We start from the raw sequence: 25473 nt of genomic DNA, 5'->3' as shown, positions 1-25473 counted from the left end.
CTGAGATGTCGCCGGATTATCTAGAGGGAACCACCCGTTATGCCCAGTTTCTGCTCCTGCAGCCATGATAGCATACTTGATGCCAAAGAATGCTGAAGTCAGGAAAAATGGAGGCTTTCCATGAATGAATTGCCTTTAGACGACCCTGTCAATTAACATGGCCGCTGATTAAACAAAAGAAAAGTCAGAACACAATGTTTGGTTAAATTTACAAGATAAAACTACAACTTGATCAATGATATGAATCGCCTTCACATTTGGATGACACTTGCAAATAATATAGTGATTGATAAGCAAAATAAAAGTCTAGAACATAACTTCTCCACAATTAACCACAACTTAGTCAATCATACATTTCTAATTTTCGAATAAAGAGGTTTGAATAGAAAAAGTGATCTCATAAGAAGCTGACATGGTACGTGTCAATCCTTCACTTGAGGCTAAATGTGCTAGCATCCATATTTGGCATTTTCAGTTAACATCAGACAGCTTCAATCACAGGCAGACAAAAAATGCAATGATGATGCAGGACTTTTTATAGGCCAGGACATGTTGTGTACTACTTGGCTTGGTAAGAGAGAACCTGGCCAGTTTAGCCTCCCATTCGATTATAAAAATATCAAGCAATGCCAACAAAAGAATAATTACCCCAAGTGGATACAAATTTTACTTGTGGAAGAGAAGGAAGTGTAAATGTAGGCTTACCATGTTCCTCACCCAAACTGCCAGCATGAAGTCAAACATAAATTATGCCATCATAAAATTTAGCATTTACGCTTTTTGCAGTGCCAACTTCACATAAAATAGGCAAATTATGTATTTCCAGACAGCCTAACTCTTATTTTCATAAACCCAATTTATGATGTTTACAGGTGAACATGTGGCCCAACAATAGAGTTGTTGGGATGCAACCTAGAGGTCACAGGTTCAATTCCTGTAAACAGCCTCTCCATATACTATGTGAGATAAGGTTTATGTACCTTCGACATGTACCCGACCCCTCCCACTGTGAGAGCATTGTATATGGGGGAGTTGTTTATCTTTTTACCAATTTACGATCCAGTTTCAAACTCCCTAGGTGAGTTCTTGAGCATCAATGTGAGAATTCAGAATGATAGAAATCAGGCTGAGTTAGATGGTAGTATCAAAATTGGAACATCGAAGGCATTTAAGTATTTCTGATAACTGCGAAGTAGTTTTTTGAAGGAATACCTTCAGGAGTGAAACATTGAAGTTGAAGGGGACAGTTCCTCCAGAGCGACCCAACCCAAACCTTGTATAAATGCTCCTTCAATCCGCATGAAATTGGAGTTTGCAAAGTATTTTGCTTGAACATTAAGTTGCACTAAAATCATACGAGGATCCCAGGCAGGAGCAACCTAGTGAAATGTACAAAGGCCAAATCAAACTGCTCCTTCACCCCAAAACTTGTAAAAGACAGCATTCAATAAGGGTTTGCAATGAAAACTACGTTTTCAATGTTCAAAAGATTTCATACTGGGCCCAGTTTAAGGGAGCCCATGGTTGGCCCATCCAACAACTTCAACAACGCAATGTATTGGATTGGAGATGTAAATGGGCCCAGTAGGTGTGTGGGCTCAGGTGAATCTGTCACCCCCAGTTTAAGGGATCCCATGGTTGGCCCATCCAACAACCAGAGCCTAAAACTTCTGTTTTAACAAGATCAAACCGACAGACTCTTCCACAAAATTTAACAGCAGACCTCTGGGCACTTCTTGGGCACAAGCAGAATCCTCATACAAAATGTTCTTTCCCTTGAACAATAGGCAGTTCTTATACAAAGGGAGCCAGAATAAGAACAACTTTATAGATGAATGAATGAATCAATCGATCAATATACACACATAATCGTGTTTTGTTAGAGAATGCAGCAGAAACAACTATGATACAAAGGAAAAAGGACCTTCAGCAAGCGACAACCTATGCAATCAATTTCCCACCAATGACCAAAGGCAGTTTCACAACTCATTTCTTAATAAGCCTCTCGCTCATTGGGTCGGGCTGCGTCAACTTTGAGGGCGGAGTAGAACGTTCTGACTCAGAAGATTGAATGAGGATTTGCATAGTTATTGCGACAAGGACCAAGAAGGTCACTGTAAATCCAATGACTGGCCATGAAGCTAGGAAAGAAGTTGATTTGAACAACATGACAATGCCAAATATAAGGAGACATGCCCAGAAAATGACGACCTGTTCAAGAAAACAAAGTAGATAACCGATGAGATTACAGAGGAAAAGGATATTAATTCAAGTTTGTGAAATGTATCTCAAGTGAATCTTACAGTCAAAGACTTTTTGGGTCGAAGGATGTCTCGATGTTCTTGATCACTGAACACTCCCTTGGCATAGTACATCTCCAATAATGCATCCTAACAGTCAGCAAAACGAAAAACGTAACATATAGGTACATCTAAAGTCGATGACTTGAAGGCTAAGAGCCTAAGATGATCTGTTTGTAACATTGCATAAATGAATTTCTGGGAAATGTTCATGCCTTGGTCACAAAGACATCTTTACACCACTGTGCAATGCCGTCAGCTGTTTCTGGCAGTTCCCGCATTGGATGTCGCCTGATTTGCAAATTAACCTGCAAGAAAGAGACGACTCATCACTACTATTTTTATATTAGGAACATATAATGGATGCAACAGTTATCAAACTTGAAATGCACATATGATTGATAGATTGCTTGGCTTCCATAGTATTTTGAAGTGCATCCGGAAATTACAAAGAAAGTGGTTGCACTAAAATCCTCGTTAAAAAAGACTCACTTCAATTTTTAAAAACTAACTGTGAAACAATCAGTAGCCAACTTTAAAATCATCCATAAATATCATAAATGACAATCTATGAGATGTATGTTTTCAGTTTCTAGGTGGTTGTTAGCCTACCAAAGAGGATTTCCTTCTAAACATTCTTAGCATAGTAGGTGCAGGCTGATCTTTGGGAACAGCCATCGTGCAGTCATAAATTGCTGGAACGAACGAGCGCATGTGACAAACTGCAGAAACAAAACCCTGAAATAAACAGAAATCGATATTTAAAGTTAATACAACCTGTTTGTTCAAATTTTGTATCGCAATGCTACTAGACATCATCTATCTGATGGTTAAAAAGACTGCAGCCTGAACAAGTTTGAAGCTCAAGAAAGGTTAGATTACTTTCTGGAAACATCAAAGCATTTTGACTTCCTCTCACTCTGATTTTTGCAGTGCAATGGGTTAACTTAAGCAAACTCAATTTGACAGGAAAAAAAATTCAAATACTACAGAAGTTTACTACTAAATGCTACCTTTGTACGAGGGATCAAAATATTTCTAGGAACTGGCAACCCTCTTGGAGAAGCATACTCTTGAGCAGCAAGAAGCTTTTCCTGCGTAAAACGAGTTCCCTCCACAAAAAGAGCCAACCAAAATGGCATAGGAAAATCTTCCAGTCTTTCAAAACCTGACTGTAATTCTAAACCTCATGAGAGGATAAAACAATAAGAAGGACAACCTACAACAAACTCATGAATTGCCAAATGCGATAAATGGTACCTTTAATGTGCTTTGATCCTTAGCCCAGCTTCTTTCCACAAAGACGTAATCAGAAAACCACATTGACCAACCAATGATCTGTCCACTCATTATCCCCATATTGACGAATATTCAAATACTAGCAATGCAGAAGATTAACAAACTAAAACAAGAACTACCGTAGGACTGAACAACAAAAGCAAGGAATGGAAACCGTCAACCAACTTGGAATTCATCTTCATGAGAAAATATTTTTACAGAGGATGCATTACCTATATTAAGCCCATTTAAGCATTCAAGTATCAGTCATAAGTCAGGCTAGAAGCATAATGGTAGACGAGAACTCACTGGCAAAAATTTAGCTTCTCTCTTCATGATAGCTAAAGCACTGCCAAGGCAACCAAAGCGCTGCCAACAAGGCAACAAATAATACAACATGTCAGAGACAAAAGAACCAATTATTTCCATGGTATGATGGACTTTATGAAAGAAAAGGAGTAACAAATAAAGTTAAATAGCTCAACAGCTATTTTGATTTAAAAAAGAGAACTTTCTGCAAAAAAAAAAAAATCCAATAGCTCGTGATCTTTGAAACTCTTTGAAAAGTTCCATACTGACAGGAAAGGGAACACCTGATATGCGGATAGTACAGTTTCAAATCTCACAGACATAAATTTTGAAGTTCTTTATTCATCATCAACATCGTCAAGTCTTTATCCAAAACAATTTTGGTTGGCTGAATAAATTTTTTTTATTAAGAAAGATAATTTGAATTGATGCCATTAATATATTAACTACAAAAAGTATTGTACTAAAATCAATGCATCATGAATACCAACTCTAGAATACTGATTCGAGAAAACTAGCACCTGAGCTAAGACCCATCCAACAAGCCAATCAATGTCACTCCTGTGATTGCATATCAACAGTGCATGTTCTTTACCTGAAATTTTTTCAGAATTTTTTCAAGATGTAATATCTCAATTGTTAAACATCAAATCTTAACTTCTCATTATTAAAAGAAAGGCAGGTACCCAGCTGGCATACCCATTAATTCAAAAGTTTCCTTATCAGCATACACATCTACCTGCAGCAAGAAGAACTAGCATCTTAGACCTCAAAGAAGATGTAAGAACTTATGTACAGCCATCTTACAATGATGTTTAGCATATGCATATATATAGCTAAAAGGTCAAGTAGTGTTGGCACAGTACAGATTTAAACTTCACATGGTTATGATTTTGCAATTCTTGTTTCTTATCTACCAGTTCCCTGTACAATTCTCTAGTAATGAAACATATTTCAATTGAAGGGCGTAGCAAGTTGTTCACTTAGGTTAGAGAGTTATACGCTACATCCTCAACATTTAGTTTTAGTTCATCAAAATGTTTTTGGTAACTGAGAACGAAACCAAACAATCTTGCCCTTTGGATAGCCAAAATGGACCTAAACTCAAGTCATCAAGCCCTTTCGCACAGAAGTTTCCCACCTTGACGACAGCATAAGTTGGGACAAACCCCAATGCATGGCTACAACCTCCCGAGTACATATGGTTGGCCCTAGAGAGATTCACCAACTAGGCTATCACCCAAGTAGTTAGTCCATCAAAAACATTTCAGCAAGGAGAATAACATCTGAACAGGGAGCTCTTCTAGGGGAAAAAATCCAATCAATATGGAACTTCCCCAGTTCCCCATATGGAAACTGTGTAAGTCATCCATAACGTCCAACAGGATTAGAGCCAAGAGTTAACTCTTTGAAAAGTTTGTGACCTTTGGGATGAAAGTAATTGGCAGAGATTGATCTAAGCATATTGCATAATCAAGACTTTCTACAATAAAACACCTAAATAGGCAATTAGTAAACTAATTCGAAAAGGAAATACTTCTATATACCTTAACACCTGACCACCAATCAACAAGCCATATGAGCTCCAACCACAACAATTCCACGACTACTTTGTTTATCTTTCTGTACAGATTCTTCGACACAGGGCGAACAAGAACAAAGAAAACTGCCTGAAAGTTCAAGCGCACAGAAAAACAAGTATGATATTGGATTACCCAAAACCCGGAAATACCCAAACAATTCAAATCTAGTATGCATTCAGAGCTTCAATTCAAATCAAATTCATTAAACCAGTCGACAATTTCTAAACAAAAAAGGCATTCTAGATCTCTCTGCTTTATAAATTACCCATTTATCAAATCATGGATTTAGAATGGCTGACATATCAATTGTACTTGGAGTCATGGACACAGCCATACCTTCCCTGAAAAGCAATCTCATCTTCTAAATAAAACAGTATAATGTTAAATATTCCACCCATTGATTTATGTGAATAGCAACCTAACCCATTATACAGATAACGTAGATATAAAACACGTAAGTTGTGCCCGAATTGAAAAGCAAAACAAGAATGAAACTTTGATCTCATAAACAAGTAAGAAAAGGAAGAAAACAAAAGGAAGGACAAACATAAAATGGGTCATACCTGGATGAACAAGTAAGAAAAGGAAGAAAACAAAAGGAGGAACAAACATAAAATGGGTCATACCTGGATGAGATTCACGATAAGACCCGAGAGAATGAAGAGCATTCCCAGAGGAAGCACAACAAGTACAGCTGGGATCCCCATACCATCACAATCCAGAAGCAGAAACAGATAAGAGACAATGACATAGAAGAAGAGGCAAAATCATCCCAAAATGTGTATGAATCTATATATAGAAGAAAAGGAGAGAGAAGGGAGCGGTGAATAATGGGCTTGGATTGCTGTATTGGCCCGGTTTAAACGGTTGTTCTTTTTTTAGGGGTTGTTAGTTTCAGTTGCTTGGACTTCTTTTCTCATCCATTTCTTCTTCTTCCTTTGGCTAGTCCTACTAGGAAAATGTTTTCTTTTCTTTTTTTAATTCTTTTTTATATGTTTTTATCTGGCATATGGAGTCAGAAAGTAGATCCAAGTCAGTGTAGTGCTTAAAACGGATAAAGACAAGGCTATGACCCAAATGCTCAAGATCCATCTTTATATGCATAGGCCATAGGTTGCATATTCTAGTTATGCGCAGTATCCTCAGCAGGCAAAGAATTATAATGTTGTTTATTTCTGTGATATTGATCCTCCCCTAGTTGTTTTTTCCAGTCTAGAGCAGATACAAACAGATATACTTCGTTTCATGGGCATTGAGATGGTTTCTTCATTTGAGAGAAAACAATCTGCCTGTTGGCTACATTCTCATTTCTGGTCATCTGTACGATTACTGCTACCTAATTATGCGGCCTTGCCTTCATTTCCAAGTTATGTCCCTGCTATTTTAGAGCCTTTGCTGGTTTAGGAAACTCCCCTTCATCTCATTGTCATTGTCACCATAACCCCGTAAAGCATCACCATCATAAGCTCTCGGAACATAGCATACTGCCATGTCTATCAGTCATACCACACAGAAACTCTTTGCTTAATTTCTAACCACCACCATAACTAAGAGAGTACTGCTGGAACATAAACGCCCTCCCAACCAAGTTCCAACCATTCCGAGGCAGGTTTCCATGTGGATCCATAATACAAGAAAAATGAGGTAAAAGAAACAATTAAGGAATGTCCTCGAGGAAGATGCCAAAGTTTATACCTTTATTCGCAAAACAATAAATCTTTTTTCATTGTTGCTAGTCTCAAGAAAAATAGCAGTGCCTCTAGATCTGATACAAATGACAGAGTCCTCCAGAAAAATATGAGGTTCAAGATTTCAGTATTTAAAAGAACATGGTGATAAACGGGGTTGAAATCAAACACGGATAAATATGAATGAAGAATTGAGAGAAGAATTAGAAGTCAAAATTGTCTATGTAAATTAAGAAATTGAAACGCATTGTCTGCGCCTCGAATCATAGATACTTGGCCAACCAAGGTAGTTCCTTGCAGTCCTTCAGTGCAAAAGAAACATCATCACTGTCAAAAGGCAAAGCAAAATTGTCAGATAAAATTTTGCTGACATTATCCAACGCTAACCATACTGCAAATCAGTGACCAAGCTAAAAGACAAGCTGCAACAAATGTATGTTACCATGGTTACTGAAAAAATTATAAGTTCTTATCAATCTTCCCATACTAAAACCTTCTAAAGACTCATCAAAACGATCCTCTATGGCTTCCAGAAAATTGCAGAAGCCCGATTTCTAAAATTCAATGTCTCTGCTACCAGATAACCCCCAACATTGCCCATAGCACAGTGGTGAGAAGCTTGACCCACTTGAACTAGTGCCGCTCCTCCCAGGCATCTTTCTTTATGATACTAGATTCTAACTAAATATAATTTGAAACCATAGTCCATCATAAAAAAGAACATCATTTCTCAACATTAATTATTCAGGTAGTCCAACATTAACACTGAAATTTTGCATCATCAAAATGGTCCTTGATTGTGAACTCTGCCCCAGCTAATATACTGCAGATCATTAGTTCATTCACTATTATAATGTACTCATAGGACAACTTGGTTTTTCTTGAGCAAAGATCATGTTGTTATCCAGCCCCCAGGGAACTAACCTTGGGAAATTGAGCTGCAATTTTTGCAACCTGTGACGAGCTCCAGATTCACATAGAATAATTCTGCATTCACCAAGTTGACAGCTGCCAAAGAAAGAATCATTAGCTAAAAAAAAAGTTTTTCAATCGAGATGAAAATGCGCAATAGATTATATGTTGACAATATAAGCTCCTGCGATCATTTCTATGAAGAAATCTCACAATATGTCATTTTGAAAGACATTCAGAAAAGAGCTGTGAACATATTACGGGATCATGATTTTCTGCTATATGATAAATTATTGAGCTGTGAACATAACAGCATTGGAAATCAAAAAAAGTGTAACAATTTGACAGTGTTCCAAACAACGAAAGAAATAAATTAGCTCAGACTAGCTTGAGAGTTGCCAGATGTTCAACACTTGACCAAACCCTCAGAGAAGCCAAGCTGACATCAATTTTGTTTCTTTATAGATTGGAATAAACCACTAAAGAAGGGGGTGAAAAAAAAAAGGCCAAGGGGAGAAGGCCTACCCAATTTTCAAGAGTATGTCCCAACCTGGGAATGCTTGACCGTTGCTTGTACAGATACATGAAATGGTCATTGCTAACTGCAGTAGAAGATAATCTTTAGAAAAACGCCTCACAAACACAATTATTTTAGGTTAAACTTCCAGAAAGAGGGAAGAAAAAATTTATCCAGAGTTGAGGGAAGAAAAAAGGCATCATGAAACAACAAACAAGGCCAGTATAGTATCTTGCTTGGATGCGCTTTAACATAGTGAATAGGTTCACCTGTTATTTCTATCCTATCAGCATTCGATGGAAGGACAAGCAAACTTCAAATATTTAAAATTAAAGTACTTGAATAGTATTTTTCATGAGCGGGATCAACAAATATAGTCATGTATGAGCTGGAGGCATGGTATTTTGACCTTCTCAAAAGTAGTTTCGCCCATCCCTGTTTTATAAAGCTCATGCACCATAGCCGTCAAGAAAACTTTACTCATTTTGGAACAACTCTTCATAACCTGTAAAACAGATGGATAAAACAAAAGTTAAAAAATCATGCTCAAGTTATTTTGCTAATGATATAAGCAAACTACAACAAACAATCATTTTCTCATCAGAAAAGAAGGGGGGTAGAACTCAAAAATCTTCTAAACTTTCTCGCTGAGTTTGAAATTCTGCTTTTGCCAAAATGTGGCAAATAGCCAGTAAAGGTCCACTTCACATTTAAAGTTATATCATAATGCTTATAAACAAGCCATCATGTCATGAACTCATATGACATAGGAAAATTTTCATACCAAACCATTGTCTTCCATTGCAAGTAGTTATAGCAGTTTCTCTATCTTCCTCGCTGTTTTAAGTTAGCGAAAATGAATAAAAGCAAAAGGAGTAATTTACTACTCTAAAAGCTACATGTAACACATTTTTCTGAGAAATTTGTACTTCCATCAAATGTTATGACAGAAAAAATATTTGCCCTTTCCTGACATTCAAATCCATTGCCCCCCGTGATACAACAAATAATCTCATGTTTTCTTGTACGTGTTATGGAAGTAAATTCTTGATCAACATTAAGCATTAGAACCAAGGATGTCGAGATATAGATCATGCTTCGCCCATGGAAACTTATATGGTGAAAAACCTACTCACTTGGATATGAGGTGCCTGGAACATTTCCTGAATGGCTGCTTCAACCTCTGACATACCAACAATGCATTTTTCTGAAAAAGTGTTCAGATATAACAATTTAGTAACTCAATCGCCCCTTAGGAAGAAGACAGTGACTGTTTGTATCGTTAAAGTGTTTACTACCTGCAGAAGTGGGATTGCCAATTGATTTTGCTTTCTTTATACGATAATCTGTGATTTCTGCTGCACGCCTGCAGACCTCAATAGCACGGCGCGCATCTCCCGAAATGGCTGCCACCTAAACTTGCAAAAAAAAAAACATTTGAAATGAATTGAGAATTTTTTCTCTAAAGAATCGGAAACCCAGTGCACATTCATCACATGAACTTTAGTGTATCAAAGTAGCAATAACCAATTTTAACTTGAGTGACAAAACAAATAGCACATGGCTGACCTTCCTTGAAGCAAATTCTATGGCTGCCTTTTCAAATGCGTCAATTCCTTTCAGGCGACTCAAAATGATTTCTTGAAGCTGCTGATAATTATAGGGGCCAAAGCAAAGCCTATGCAAACCCATTCGGCTTGAAATTCGGGGAAGCAATTTCTCAGGAAGATCCATGGTATTTGCTATTCCTGTGTTCCATCATGTATTTTATAACAGAAATACCAACATAATGATCATTATAAGTGGCAAACCAAAATGCCTTGTGAAGGAGGGAGGGAAGGGAAATATACCTATCACAATCAACTTGGAATGTGGTTTAGTTGGCCAATCAAGAATATTATACAGGACCTGTGATTTAAAAAGAAATGTTCACGCACATAAATGTTCCATACTTTCTATGAATATTCCAAGACAAAAGATTATCATCAATGGAATTTGTAAATTCTAAATACTTACCGACTGATTTCTGGTTACGAGAAGATCAAGTTCATCAATAAGTAGAATACAAGGCCGGTCATCTTCCTTGCCAATTTTCTTTCCCTCTGAAAATCTCTCATTCAGAAGATGGAGAGCCTTTTTCCACCCCACTCTGTGTCCACTTAATGTTTCATATATGACCTGAGAGGATAAAATATAAATTTTATAGGAAAACCAATAAAGCAACCATCCAAAGTGAGTAAAAACAAGTTCATATATGTTTATACCCGGTAAATATTTTCTGGTGATGCCAATTTTAGACCATTAACCTCTACAAAACAGTAGGGTCTTACACATCCTGCATCTACTTCTGACCTTAGGCTCCTCATCACTGCATGTACACTCATAGTCTGCAATTTGACATCAATCGAAATCAACAACTGAAACGTAGTAGATCAAATTTTTTATTCAAAGAGAAAATTACTGATACCTTTCCTGTTCCAGGAACACCATGAATGTAAAGACAGCGTCCCAAACACTGATCATCACAAATGGCACCTTTTATAAATGATGTTATATCCTCCATTTCTCTATTAAGACGCAGATGTCATTCATTGAAACTAAACAAGTTAGAAAAGTAAAACAGAAAACTATGAAGGTTACGTACTTATTTCGACAAGGTAACGACTTGGGCAAAGTTGCCAGCAGAAGTGTGGCTTTTGCTCTTTCTAGTTCAGTCTTCTTGCAGCATCGTACATGCTCTGGTATTTTCTTACTCCCTATCTTTTGAAGTCCAAAGAACTGCCCCTTCCGTAAGTTCTACATTACCATATCATTGATTACTGTTACATTGCACAAACACCAAGCAAAAGGCCAGAGAAAATGAAGGAATTGAAATTTTCATACTGCAGCCAACACATGACTTGACGATCTTCGGGTTTGTAACACTTTCATGTTTTCCTCCTCATATTCCATTTCTTCATCTGTATCAGAGACTGCATCCTTATAAGAATTCCAATCTTTATCACCATCAGAACCTTCACCATCCTAAAATATAAGAAAGGTAACCAATTAACTTCAACAGAATGTTAACTCGGTTTTGACATTTTATAATCCCACAAATGATTATTATATTTCTTGAATGATTACCTCTTCACCATTATCAATCTCAGCTAGACGCTTGAAACTTTGCCAGCGTATATCATATTCATATTCACAAAGAAAAACATCATCCCCTTCATTGCTGGCCATGGCATATTCTTCAACGTTCTTGACATAACAATGCCTAATGATAGATTCCATCTGCAGTGACGAGTTGTGGCACAGATTTAAACATAAAAATACTCCCCTCTTCAAGGAAAATTGTGTAAAGTGATCCCTAGAGAGAACATATAACAAGAACAAAATATAATCCAATAACGTTTATGGCTCCAATGCTACATTTCAAGCAACCTAAACAATGGTGTCAACATCTACCAATATAACATTTTCTACCTGTCAGCGCTGTAAGTAAGGCAGTTCCAAATGGACTACTTAATCTATCAGTTATAACAATCAAAAGGAGTAACTCAAAATCACCTCAATATCTGTAAAGTCATTGGTCCTATAAAGCTCTCTCTTCAAATTATGGGGTTGCCTTCCAGCAGCAGTCTCTTCTGGTATCATATACCACCGCACCTGAGACCAATAGCTTCCATCCGCTTTCTTCCACAAACTGAACATCTCCAAGCAAGCATGGAAGTGGAAGAGTGAAGAAAGAGAAGTAAAATGATTAGAAAACTGGTTGTCATACAAATCAAGGCTAAAAAACTAACCAATTTGTGAAACAAAAATACCTTTCAATATGGGCAGCCCACATATCACTCGAGAGAAGCTTCTCCCTCAATGTTCTCACCAATTTCTTTCCTTCAGGAGGCCTTGGAAACTCAATGGCTTTACCTAACTTCCTTGCCTCACAAAATGTACAAATCCATTCCCCTTCAGGTACATCCTTCAATGGTGGCTTCAAGCACTTCAAGTGGAAACCACCTAAACAATCATCACACTCGATCATCAGTGTTTTCCCAGCCTTGAAGCACACTCTGCACTCCTCAATGTCAGGATCTTCATCATCTGAGCTGGCATCCTCTCTCTTCTTCACGTACACATCATCCCCCACCCCAAATTCAACCCCGTCATACACCACTTTCTTGTAATAAACCCTCTTCTTCGACTTATTACCACTTTCCGAGTTCTTTGCTACCATTTGCCTTGTAAGTACTTTCCTTTCTTCAACCCTTTTTCTCTTCCTAGTCTCTGATTGCTCCGGTGACACAGGTGAGAACAAAACCTCATCCAATACCACATCTTCCATTGGCTCGTCATTTTTTTTGCTCTTTAAGGTTTTGGGGGTTTTGGAATTGTGTCTATATTGTTCATCGCTGGAACTCTTCTGGGGAGTTTGAAGAGGGGATTTCTTCTCATTTGCTGACCTCTTTCTTGGGACTTTCACCGAAAGGTTGGTGGGTTCTTCAGTATGATCACTGGGCTTTTGCATATCAAGCGGCAACGATGACCTACGAGCAGATCGGCGGAGAACCGGAGGTGGAGTAGTTAAGATTTGTGGGGTTGAAGGGGATTTGGGAATGAAACGGCCAGGAGATTGCTTTGACTTCAATGGAGATTGAATGTCTTTCTTTGGGGTATCTTTCATGGTTGTACGTCACTGAGGATTGAGATTGGGATTGGCTTTAGGGTTCCAGAATCTACAGTGAGAATTTAGAGGGAGAGACAGAGAGAGAGAGGGGAATGGCGGGAATCGTTGCACCGTTTGATGAATGTCGGCTTGGTTTGGGGCTTTAGGGTTCCAGAATCCACGGGGAGGATTGAGAGAGAAAGGGGAAATGGCGGGAATCATTTGGAGCCAATTCTACTATATATGCAACACACCTCAACCTTTGCGATTTTGTTCATTTCCGCCCCTATATCTATATCAGTTCATATAAGCATTATTGATCATTGTGATGGTCCATTATAAATTCAAAAAATAAATAAATAGAAAAAACACAAATAAACTTAAGTATTAAGGATTCCGTATATAAAATTTGGATTTCGTTTATATCGAAAATAACCTCTAATCATTTGTTGACACGTAATAGTGAGGGACCTACAATTGACAATGATCAATCAATTTTCAGCAAACACATGTAAGGACAATGAGATTTTAAGCTAATGTTTGTTCATTTTATATATAAATCCGATACTAGTTAACTTAAAATCCATGAGGCATTTGTTGAAAATAAGAATTGTCCAAAGGGAGATGTAAAATGAGAATTTACTGTCATAATTGTTTTAAATATGATTTTAAACAATTTCTTAAAGAAAAACCGAGTTCTAAGCTAGATAACCGACAGATTCATTAATTTCATTATGTTCGAATAGACAGTCGAGTAAGAGACCCTTATACAAACAAATAATCTTTCTTGGGGCCTTCTAGTGATTGGACATAGAATGAAGGGCCTTTTGAAAAAAAGTTAGATATGGTGGAATCCCAAGTCTATCTAGAAGCAGAGATGATTCATTTTCTTAAGCCGGAGGTTGCTACGTACAGTTGAATAATTTGGCATACTTGAATAATTTCTCCATGTCTCCTCAATATGTCCGTAAAATTGACTGGTGTTCCACCCTCATTCTTCTTTAGTTGCACTTTAAGAAAAAATTGCAATTGTTCTGATGGGAGTGGCTAATGATTTGCTCTTCATGTATTTCTCTACATGGGATTGCTTTGTTGGAAAATGTTTTAAATAATATGAATGTGGATAAGCGAGTGCTTACAGATTGGATATCTTTGCAGTGATGCTCGGAAACCTAGTTACCAAGAATTCCCTATAAAATGGGTCCGGCAATGCTTTATTTTACAATTATATTTGGATTTTCGCCCTACATCCTTGGAAACACTTGCTGAAGTCATGGCAGGGCTACATGCCCTGAAAATGGCTGTCGAATTGGGATTTCGAGATATTATATTTGAGGGAGACTGCAGCAATGTTATCAAAGCCATCTCAGAAGATCATGAGTATCTTTCCTTGTGTGGTCCAGTTATCAAAGAAATACAGTGTCGTGCTTCATCTTTCCATTCATTTACAGCCCTACATGTTCCAAGAGAAGCAAACAAGGTGGCTCATTTGTTAGCTAAATATTCTTTATTTGTTAGGGAATTCCGGGTATGGATTGCGGAAGTTCCTACATTTATATCACCTATGGTGGACGAGGAAGAAGTTTGGAATGTATAATGTACAAGCTAGGGAGTGCATCTTTTCATTTGATTGTTGGTCTAATTTCTTTAGTTTTTTCTCTTAGATTTTTTTTATCTGCTTTGTTCCATTGGTTGTGGATTTTATGAGACCACGTGGTCTTGGCAGCTCGAAGGTTCTGCACTTGTTTATTATATGGAATGATATTTAAAAAAAAAAAAATCAATCAGAATCTTCATGTCTATATTGTTCTTATATTCATCCCACGAGATCATGCTTGATTTCGTTATTTAAACCAAGTGTGCGATTGTATGAACGTTGGCCACAATTTATGACCAAATCTGGCAAATTAACAGTCTACTATCCAAATCATTTGTTAATTTAAAAAATGTAATGCAATAATGTATTACGACGCAACTAGTACAATAATGTATTATTGAGGTTGATATAAAATTTAGCAGAATTCTAAAAGGTCATGTCAGTATAAATATTTTCTAACATGATGACACGTGTCAACACTTTTTTTCCCAAAGACTTTTTTTATAAGTCCAATTAATATTGTCTAATATAATGTATTTTCCCTCCCCAGACCTGAAACGGCAGCCACATTAATTTCATTAAACTAAATTAAATTAAATACAAATCAATTTAGGTTTGCCTATTAGGATTCTTTCCCTCCGTTTATCTCTCCTGCACGATTTTCCTGCCCTTTCATCATCGCCTCTTCTTCTCTTCGCATTCTTCGTTTTTTAAACTCTGTTCTTGCATCTGTGACTTGGTGTGTGCATCTGCTCTCGGTATGCCAACTACTAAAGTCATGCATCTGATTTATGGTAAGGATTGTTGTTTGTCCACTTCAGGTTATTGCTTACTCAACTAAATATCATATTCAAGCAGGGAAGAGATAAACAAAGCATTAGGTTTGGTTAGCCACTGCTACCTCGATTCGACGACCTATTTCATATAATACGTTAGGATTTTTTGGTAAGGGTTTTCGTAGTAACCTTTTCTTACACTTGAATTGATTTCCGTTAATCGGTCGTCTGATACTTTTCTTGCTTTGCTGGAATTGCCTTGTCGTTGCCAGAAGATGCAAGGGTTTTGTTGCTCGGTCTTGGGTGTTGATTAATTTGTTTACTCCAATTGCATTGTTTGTTGCTCGAACAATACACTCTTTAAACGGGACCATCCATGTTCTCCTTCTGGTACGTACCTCTTATTTCTTACAACCTATGCCTAATATCATAGTGGTTTTCTTCTTTAGACTTTATCTGCCACGCTGTCATGATTTCTTTGTTGATTCTGTGTTTATAATTGAAGAGATTATAATTATTCGCCCCCCTTTTTTTTGGATTCTCTGTTTGAACAAACACAATTGACCAAACTGTGACTTTTAGTTTCAGGAAGCCGAACAATAAAGTTATCTCCGACCATATATATATTTTTTTGTTCCTAAATGTGCTTTTTGGTCATCAAACTAGGACAGAATGTCTGCACTATATTTCTGGAGTCTGACAAACCTTCTTATACAAAATGGACTCATATATTGCTAATTTTGTCAATCCGAAAATATGACATAACTTTTCGTTTGACAGATATATAATCTAGCTGTTTACTTCTTAGTCTCACTCATTATGTAATTATTTAATCTTTCATTTGTTCCAGTTGGGATCGCCAATGTCAAATATATAAATTCAAGATATATCGAATTGTGCATACTAGGAATTCTTACATACTTTTGGTTTCATATGCTTAGTCATACACGTTGATTCAACTGCTCTTTTACTCATTTTGTGGCTATCATCTCCAGTTTCATTTACTCATTTTACCAGTTTTCTCAATCAATTTAAGAATTTGAAGCCATGATTAATTGTAAGTTTGGAATTTTATTTTGTATAAGTTTGTAAGTTTTTGTGTGTGTTGGGGGTTGTTCTGCAGAATTCCCACTTAGTTTTACTCAATGCTGATTTCATTGGCCCTGAATGCCTTTCTCTGGATTGTCTGCATATCACTAATGATATTTATGTAGTTCATAATGTTTTCTTTAACCCTTTGCAAGTTTTGTCCTTTCTAGGTTCTTAAAATATACATGTCCAAGATTGAACGATGCCTTCTCAGTGACCTCTCTTTAACACAGAATGGAAAATATAATGAAAAAACAGATTTATGTAAAATGCAGTTAAATGTTCAGCTCCATTTGCAATCTATCACCAGTATCTTCAGGTGTTCAGGTCAATTCTGATTAAGTTTTGTTGGTTTATGCCACCAGATCAATTTTTTTTTTTCTCTTTCTTTCACACACACAGAGTATTGGTCTGTGTGAACGTGTAAGCTTTCTTTTGTTTACCTCCTCATGCGTACTGTTTCTTACATGGAAGAATTTTCCAATTGACATGAGAACATTTAGATTTAACTTTTATTTTTAAACTCAAGCGCCTGCTACATGCATGCAATAGGTTACAGGTTGGGCAACGATTGGTTTGCAAATTCCAAAACCATGATCATAAAGAAACAAAATCTGATCAGGTTTGTTGCAATAGCAGTCTCACAAGCAAGTAGATGAACAGAGACATTAGCAAAAATTAGTATGATTAGTATATACATTACCGCACGTAGTGCGGGCATTGCACTAGCTAGTAATCTAATTCCTACGTCAGACCGCCCCTCTCTCTTGGCTCTCATACTCATACATCGCCAAGTCTCTTAGTTGGCACTAGGTCGCCGAAGGAGTCAAAGGATCACGGTAGGCCCTCTATTTCTCAAGTGATGATTAAATTGTATATTTGAGACTGCAAAGTCCATATCACAGATCATGAGTTCACGCATTTTAGATTTCTTTTCGCTTTCATTTTAGCTGTAGATTTCGATCATGCACTGAAAGTTATGTATACTTGTTTTGTTCTTCGTATCTTGCTGTAACTGGGTTTTTGACTGGGTAGGAGCTGATTTTATCTCTGTTGTCAAATCTAGCTATTCTTCGCTCCAATACTTTTAGTATTTTTTCGGTGGAAGAAATTTCTGTGTCTGTATCAGAATTTCAAATTCAAGCGATTAACTCTTTTCCTTTATCTTTTGAGTTCTCAAAAGCATTCAAAACTGCTCCTTCAAAGTGTCCAAGCAATTTGCTTCTTCTGTTTTTGTGCCTTTGTTCAATACTATCGTCTTCTTACATATGTGCACCTGTGCCTACGCCCCTTTACATCAATATTTTCAATTTTTTTGGCTGTGTCCATGATTAAGAAATAAGAACCCAGTATATCGTCTTAACCGTATGAATAAAAGTTCTCTTTTGGTTAATGCTGGATTGTAATTGTGGGCAAAGAATTATTATAATGTACTGATTTACCTTGCTTGATTTATGTTATACGTGACAGGTTGTCATATTAGGATGGTGCAATATAATTTGTGCTATGACTCTGATTCTCTTCACTTTCAAATCATAGGACTAGAGGCTAGAGCTCATATGCAGAGAGCCAGTAGATTGAAAGAGTACCTGCTCTGTTGGACTGCCCTTTTTGTAAGAGAAACCAAAGGACTGGAGTTTTATAACCCAAAATGATTGGCCGTGTATGCTACGTGAGCCTTCCACTGTCCCATGTGCACCATAACATCGAAACAAATAAACCAAATTCAAGCTTTGATTCTCAAAGCCCCTCACCCCAAAACCCTGAATCAGCTACTGAAACTCCTAGCGAACTCAGATACTCCACAAAATGCCTTTCTCCTCTACAACCAAATGCTTCACCACCCAACATGTCACAATAATTACACATTTTCTCATGCCCTCAAGGCCTGCTTCGTGTCCCACTCGCACCAAAAGGGCCTGGAGATCCATGCCCGGGTTGTCAAGTCGGGTCACCTTTCCGATATATTCATTCAGAACTCCTTGATTCATTTCTATGTGACCCAGAATGAGATTTGCTCTGCTCGCCGGATTTTCAACTCTATATCCGCCCCCGACGTCGTTTCATTGACTAGTATTATTTCTGGGCTTTCTAAGTGTGGGTATGAAGAGGAGGCTTTACTCATTTTTTCAAAAATGAACGTGAAACCCAACTTGGCTACCCTTGTTGGTGTTGTCTCTGCTTGTTCTGGTTTAGGCGATCTTGGGCTTGGTAAATCGGTGCATGGTTATAGTTTGAGGAGTTTGGATGTTAATGGGATTCTGTTGGATAATGCATTGCTGGACTTTTACATGAAATGTGGGGATTTCTTGAGTGCAGAGTACCTGTTTGTGTATATGCTGAAGAGAGATGTGGTGTCTTGGACTACAATGGTTGGCGGTTATGCACGGAGAGGATTTTGTGAAGAAGCTGTTAGGATATTTAAAAACATGGTGCAAGAAGGAGAAGCCGAGCCTAATGAGGCCACTCTGGTGAATGTGTTGTCAGCATGTTCTTCTGTCAGTGGGTTAAGTTTGGGGCGTTGGGTGCACTCTTATATTTATTCACGTCCCGATCTTTTAGCCTATAGTAACAACGTTGGAAATGCTCTTCTCAATATGTACCTTAAATGTGGGGATGTAGACATGGCAATTCAAGTTTTCAACACTCTTATTCACAAGGATATCATATCATGGAGTACCATTATCCGAGGTATGGCAATGAACGGTTGTGTTAAGCAAGCATTGCAGCTCTTCTCATTGATGTTGGTTCATGGGATAGTTCCTGATGATGTTGCCTTCCTAGGTTTGTTATCTGCGGGCAGTCATGCAGGGCTTGTTGGTCAAGGGTTGATGTTCTTCAAAGCTATGGAAAGTGTTTATGGGGTTGTACCTCAGATGCAACATTATGCATGCATGGTTGATATGTATGGACGAGCTGGGAGGTTGGAGGAAGCAGAGGCTTTTATTAGAACAATGCCTTTACAAGCTGATGGGCCGGTGTGGGGAGCTCTGCTCAATGCTTGTAGAATACATGGAGATGATGAGATGTTCAAGCGAATCAGGGTGGGACTCCTCAACTCAAGAGGAGTGAGCATTGGAACATTTGCGTTATTATCGAACACTTACGCCAGTTCTGATCGATGGGATGATGCCAATGAGGTTCGTGATGCAATGAGATCAATGGGGTTGAAGAAGATGGCTGGTCGCAGCTGGATTGAAACTGTCCCAGCCAACTCTGGACAGGACTTTGATGCATGTCTTGCTGAGGCAGCAAAGTAACACTCAATCGCAATGACAGGTTCTCCAGGAAACTATGATAAAATGGTGAGTTGGCCAGGAAACTATGACTATGATCAAGCGTGACTGCACAGAACATAAACAAGTCAACAACCATAGCACTTCGAAGGGTAATTGTGTTTTTGTAGCTGGTCAAAGGCCACAATAAGGGCCTCCCGTTCCAATTGATGAAAATGAATCAATGTTTTCTTTTTATACATTGCCCATGTAAACTTAACATCAGAAATGAAGACACCCTTGAATTGTATGCAAGATCATGGTTCCCTTTTCCAAACTTATTCTCTTTCCATCTACACTTATAATATGAACTTTGAGGTTTTTATTCAGCCTTGACAGCTGTCCAGTTGGATAGTTTTGGAATTTATACCATCGTTGAGGGCATGTTGGGCATAGTACGTTTATACCATTCGATTTAGATCCTTCAGAAGAGAGAAGACTTGGAGGCAGACATAGCTTCTTCGCAAATAGATAAATGGGTGTTCAAGTTGAGAATGCTTTGATGTTATTGATGCTTATTGTTTCAAGGAGATTACTAGTAGTGACAATGGCAAGGGGGCAGCTGGACACTGCTGAACCCGAAGAGATTGCGCACGATGAATGTCTGGGTACGTCTCCTTTTATACACAGAACACCATACTTCGTAAGTACAGTGTCATACTCATTTATTTCAGCTCATTGCACTTCTTACAAACACATATCAACCATGCATTATTATAATGAAAGCCACCTGAACCTGATGTTGATGGACTTTTACCTTCCAATTCCACTTGATGAACTCCATCAGATTGATAGCTTTTCTTCTTTTTTCCTCTTTTTTGTTTTTTTTTTTTTAAAAAAAAAACTTTGTAGCACTACTAACCTTAAAACCTTATTGGGTTTCCTTTCTAACTTTTTGGTATCCAAGTAAGATGAGTAAAAAAATATGAAAAAGAATTATGACAAATAGTCATTAAGAAACATAGTATAGGATCATATGTATTTATGTAACACCTGTCACATCTGAATCTATGTTTACTCATTGCTGCTTCCTAGATTTACATATGTTAAATATTGTCTTGCTGTGTTAGAAATCATATTGTACCGTGTTCTATGATTGATTGTCAATAGCATCTGATTTTCTTTATTTCACTATTCCTGAGATCCAAAATTGTTACACAATCCAATGTTGTTGGTTAGTCATATTATTGGATGCCTGAGCTTAAACAATCCCATTTTGGTGGTCATCGATTATGCAGAATTGATGTGGCTTTGGCTTTTTCATCTTGCCAATGCGACGTTTAGATGTGTGTTGCATTGTTGCCCCATCTCCACTAAAACTAGCCCCCTCTCCCTTTCTGTTTTTGCTGCTAAAAATTAGTAAGAGTCATTGATTGGATTCTTGTGTTCTAGAATATCCCTTCTGTACCTTCCTTTTTGGAGTCTGCAAGTACATGTATTACCTAGCTAAAAGCAGAGGATCTACCTAGTATTGATAGGTTGCCAAAAGAATTGTCCCTTCTGTACCTAGAATGGCCTTGTTGTACTGTTTCTTTCTTTCATTTTCTCTTAACATGATGTTCATTCTTCTGCGGACATGAGATATTGATTTTAACAAAATGGATCAATTGGATGCCTGAAATTCCAAAAGAAGCTACAATTGTTCGACTTTCAAGTCATTTGGTATAAACCTTGTTAGTATACGTACGGTGACAGAAGAGTTTTTGTTTGTTAAAGGATCCAGAGATTTCCAGGTTTGTATCCTTCCTCATGCCAGAATAAATTAAGGTTTGTTTTTTTTCACATGTTTGACTCTTTTCTACTTTTTGTATTCCATTTTTAATGAAGCCTCTCTCTCTCTCTCTCTCTCTCTCTCTCTCTCTCTATATATATATATATATATATACACACACACATATCTAGACACAATCAAGAGCATGATGACAGTGTGCCACCAAATACTATTATCTTATTCTCTATCTTCAAATACACCTGTGGATGCATATATGATGGATATGAGGGTTTTGTAATGGGTGACTGGAAGTCTGTAAGGCATTCTAATACATCAAACAATCAAAACGACTTTAGTTACGGTATTGAGTTAAGTTATTGTAGTGTAGTCGTATAACTGTAGTATATATTGCACAATTTGTTTGGGGAGAACTGAATGTATGATAATTTTGTATAATATATGTCTCACATAGGATTATAATGCAGTAACCTTAAAGTGACTTGATTTGAAGCTAAGTCATTGTAGTCTAGTCCTACGTATTATCATTAGCTTGAAAATGAAGAAAAATGTGATAGGAAAGGAAAGACAAGCTAGATCATGGAGTCAAAGACGACCACCTTACACATCTCTCTCTCTCTCTCTCTCTCTCTCTCTCTCTCTCTCATGTCCCTCTCCAAACCGTTTCTACCTAGAAACATCAACCAACCCTTTTTTCTCTATGTTCTAAGCAAGCCCCACAACCATCTCCATCATCATCGCCACCATGATCATTTCCCTCTACATTACGCCCTCCTCTCTCTCTCTCTCTCTCACACACACACACACACTGTGACTTCATAAAGTCTTAACTAATCTTTATCAAGTCCAGTTGGGATAAAAACAAGCCTAAATTAGTGTTGAAGAGATGAGGAAGCCAGATGTTACTGGGAAGAGCAACAACAACAATGGAAGTTGCAAGCTTAGGAAGGGTTTATGGTCACCAGAGGAAGATGATAAGCTGATGAATTACATTCTCAACAATAGAGTGGGTTGTTGGAGTGATGTGGCCAAAAATGCTGGGTTGCAGAGGTGTGGAAAGAGTTGCCGGCTCCGGTGGATCAACTACTTGAGGCCTGATCTCAAGAGAGGCGCTTTCTCTCCTCAAGAAGAAGAGCTCATAATCCATTTGCATTCCCTTCTTGGTAACAGGTACTTTAATTAATCTCTCTTGGCAAATTACTTGATGATGAAAAATGACCATTGGTTTTCTATATTCATGTGGAATATAGAAAACCAAGACGAGAGTAAAGGTGTTTTTTTTTTAATGTGAAAAGCGCAGTGACAGTACTATACTGACAACAACGACCTGTGCTAGATTGGAATTTTTTTTTTTTAATTTTTAGTTCTTAGCAAATCAAACTGACCCTTCATGTGTTTCTCTTTCAAAGGTGGTCTCAAATTGCGGCACGTTTGCCTGGGCGTACAGATAATGAAATAAAAAACTTTTGGAATTCAGCAATCAAGAGAAGATTGAAGAACAGTACTACTACTCCTACATCAGCCTCACTAAACAGTACTATGCCCATGTACATGAATTCCTCCTCTTCATCGTCATCAACAATGCAAAGCCTCATAAACCAGTCATGGATGATTGACAATGGTATGAACATGTATGGTACTAGTGGAAACCTCAGCCCACATCATCCTCCATGCATGGCGCAAGTTGGAGCTGGTTTTAACTGTTTTTATGGAGAAAATAATAATGGGTTCTTCAATGGAGGAGGGGATCAGCTTTATGTTCCTCCATTGGAAAGTATAAGCATTGAAGAAAGCACTACTGCTAAAACTGCAGAAAGTACATATGAGATCAGCAACAATAATAATGATAACCTGACTGGGTTTGGGAGTTATTGGCAGGGCGAGGATGTGAAAGGGGAGTGGAACTTGGAGGAGTTGATGAGAGATGTTTCATCCCTTCCTTTCCCTGACTTCTCATCAAGTTAGAGTTAATGGGTTTCTCTTTCTTCTTTCCTTATTATTATCAAACCCTTTTCATTTAAACTACCAAAGACCCTAGTGATCATTGAAATACATATTCTTGAGGTACCAAGTCATCTATCCTTGAAGTTTATGGCTTCTGAGTCTTTCTTCATGAAGAAATTGTGAGATTTTCATTTGTAGGTGAGTTTATGTACAAAGGATTATGAATAAATTAACGTCCCACTAGAGAATATTATGTAGAGATTCTTCGAATGGTACAAGTGGTGGGATTTACCAATTCAGAAAAACTGTTTTTTTTTTTGGGAAAATTAAGGATAAGTCCCTCATTGGAAAGTTTTATTCCAATAAGGACACTCTTAAAAGTTTTATTCTATAAAAGCCATATAGTTTGAACTAATATTTCAAGAAAAAAAAAGTCAAATTATATGGTTTTTATTATCTAAAATACCCTTATCTTCATCCTCAAATATGACACATGCCTCCTACGCAAGATTCATCTTGGATCTCCGTCGGAAGCTTTGTCTACGCTGCCAGAAGCTTTGTTTCCACCCCTCGTGGCTTATTTGAGAGTTCTATGACATTTTTTAGTGATTTTTCAACCGGATTTTTGTTGAGTTCGAACTAAATCTACTCATACTCACCACGAGACTTGTAGATCTTGTTGTTTTCCTTAGATATGTCATCACATCATTATTTTCGATAGTTTCTGTGGTGATTTTCATGGTTTTTTGTTCTGATGTGAGATCTATAGACTACATATGATATGTTATCTGTCTCGATTAATTTGAAATTTGTCATAATGTTATCTGTTTTGTTAAAATGTTATCTGTCCTTAATAAAATGTTATCTGTTTGAAGTTTCAAAAGAACCAAAATCGATAACATATCATAACAGATCCAAAACAGATATAATATCATATACGAAACAAATATAATATTTGCAGATTTAGATTCGATTTCAGATGGAAAAAAAAAAAGTTTGAAAAAGCAATAAAACCTCAAAGGTGATGTGCCTTAGTCTGTGGAGTTGATTGGAGGTATAGATGGTTGTCGGCGCTGGCCGTATTGGCCGGATCTAGTTCTTTTTCAAATGGTGACAGTGATTTCACGAAGCTTTTTCGGCAACTCAAGTGATTTTCTACTATTGGTGATGACTGAGCTTTGATCGGGCTGACCAAGAGCTTCATTTTGGTAGTTTGTTCATTGAAAATGATAGCCGGACGACCAACTTTCGATATGGTGGTGCAAGAAGAAAGAGGAATAAGAAGAAAGGAGGAGGAAGAAGAAGGAGGGAGGGTATTTTGGTAAGTTGTTAGACTTTGTCCTTTTTTCTAAAGGTTTTTTTAGATTGTCATTGTTGGAATACAATTTTTAAGTTTTGTCCTTATGGTCAAAAACCCCTTTTTTTTTAATTGTCACATATATATATATATATATATATAGATAATTGTGAAGTTATATCATGTGAATAGCCATGTACATTAAAGATTATCCTATATATTAATCGATGTGTGAGGTTAGCCCGCAAATTGGTTAAGGACAATGCTAGTAAATGTTCTCCCATCAGAGTTCAATCATTTTTTTTATAAACTCGAACACGTGTTAGCTTATAGATTGCGTACACTCGAAGGTTAATGACTATAAGTTTTTATGATTTCCATAAAAAGAAAAAAAACAAAATGTGGGGTTATTGGTGGGGGAGGATGACAAGTAGGTTGTAATATTCACATTATTGAATCTCTCTCTTGGTACGCAAGCATGCATGCAAGCAAACGTAATTAATCGCCTATATTTATAATTAAGTAACA

General features: G+C 37.3%; 4 protein-coding genes and 1 non-coding gene across 13 annotated transcripts; 2 read left to right on the top strand and 3 right to left on the bottom strand.

Annotated features, from left to right (window-relative positions):
• Window positions 1-1730: 1730 nt before the first annotated feature.
• On the bottom strand, window positions 1731-6360 carry LOC119993611 (1-acyl-sn-glycerol-3-phosphate acyltransferase 3). Its single transcript, XM_038840806.1, has 11 exons — window positions 6097-6360; window positions 5435-5557; window positions 4587-4626; window positions 4409-4482; window positions 3888-3947; window positions 3561-3638; window positions 3314-3472; window positions 2913-3038; window positions 2516-2608; window positions 2304-2390; window positions 1731-2211 (listed from the first exon to the last, which is right to left on the bottom strand). The coding sequence occupies exons 1-11, from the start codon at window positions 6175-6177 to the stop codon at window positions 1987-1989; spliced, it is 1146 nt and encodes a 381-aa protein (XP_038696734.1). The 5' UTR covers window positions 6178-6360; the 3' UTR covers window positions 1731-1986.
• A 788-nt stretch (window positions 6361-7148) lies between these two features.
• Window positions 7149-13489, bottom strand: LOC119992395 (origin of replication complex subunit 1B-like). Its single transcript, XM_038839058.1, has 16 exons — window positions 12400-13489; window positions 12143-12278; window positions 11714-11866; window positions 11471-11611; window positions 11232-11383; window positions 11055-11154; window positions 10852-10974; window positions 10604-10765; window positions 10438-10495; window positions 10157-10335; window positions 9886-10000; window positions 9724-9794; window positions 8997-9092; window positions 8596-8672; window positions 8083-8166; window positions 7149-7485 (listed from the first exon to the last, which is right to left on the bottom strand). The coding sequence occupies exons 1-16, from the start codon at window positions 13254-13256 to the stop codon at window positions 7422-7424; spliced, it is 2568 nt and encodes an 855-aa protein (XP_038694986.1). The 5' UTR covers window positions 13257-13489; the 3' UTR covers window positions 7149-7421.
• LOC119993911 lies at window positions 11729-11806 on the bottom strand. The gene has a single exon (XR_005466605.1). It is a non-coding gene; the product is annotated as a small nucleolar RNA snoR28 (small nucleolar RNA).
• Window positions 13490-15442: 1953 nt separating the features above from the next.
• On the top strand, window positions 15443-20230 carry LOC119993306 (pentatricopeptide repeat-containing protein At1g08070, chloroplastic-like). Of its 9 annotated transcripts, none has more exons than XM_038840367.1 (4): window positions 15443-15593; window positions 15694-15780; window positions 15884-16001; window positions 18171-20230. In XM_038840367.1, the coding sequence occupies exon 4, from the start codon at window positions 18392-18394 to the stop codon at window positions 19958-19960; it is 1569 nt and encodes a 522-aa protein (XP_038696295.1). In that variant the 5' UTR covers window positions 15443-15593; window positions 15694-15780; window positions 15884-16001; window positions 18171-18391; the 3' UTR covers window positions 19961-20230. The 9 variants fall into 9 exon arrangements, with proteins under 9 accessions (XP_038696295.1, XP_038696301.1, XP_038696300.1 ...); XM_038840373.1 differs by having other exon boundaries at window positions 15450-15780; window positions 18171-19391; window positions 19485-20230; XM_038840366.1 differs by having other exon boundaries at window positions 15451-15629.
• Window positions 20231-20408: 178 nt separating this feature from the next.
• LOC119993307 (transcription factor MYB83-like) lies at window positions 20409-23948 on the top strand. Its single transcript, XM_038840374.1, has 2 exons — window positions 20409-22874; window positions 23114-23948. Exons 1-2 carry the CDS (start codon window positions 22591-22593, stop codon window positions 23667-23669), a joined length of 840 nt encoding a protein of 279 aa, XP_038696302.1. The 5' UTR covers window positions 20409-22590; the 3' UTR covers window positions 23670-23948.
• The last annotated feature ends 1525 nt before the right edge of the window (window positions 23949-25473 follow it).

The sequence above is a fragment of the Tripterygium wilfordii genome, chromosome 23 (genome assembly GCF_013401445.1).
Source record: "Tripterygium wilfordii isolate XIE 37 chromosome 23, ASM1340144v1, whole genome shotgun sequence".
Classification (NCBI taxonomy): domain Eukaryota; kingdom Viridiplantae; phylum Streptophyta; class Magnoliopsida; order Celastrales; family Celastraceae; genus Tripterygium; species Tripterygium wilfordii.
Note: the sequence above shows the minus strand (reverse complement) of the source record. Positions and strands in the feature narration are given on the sequence as shown.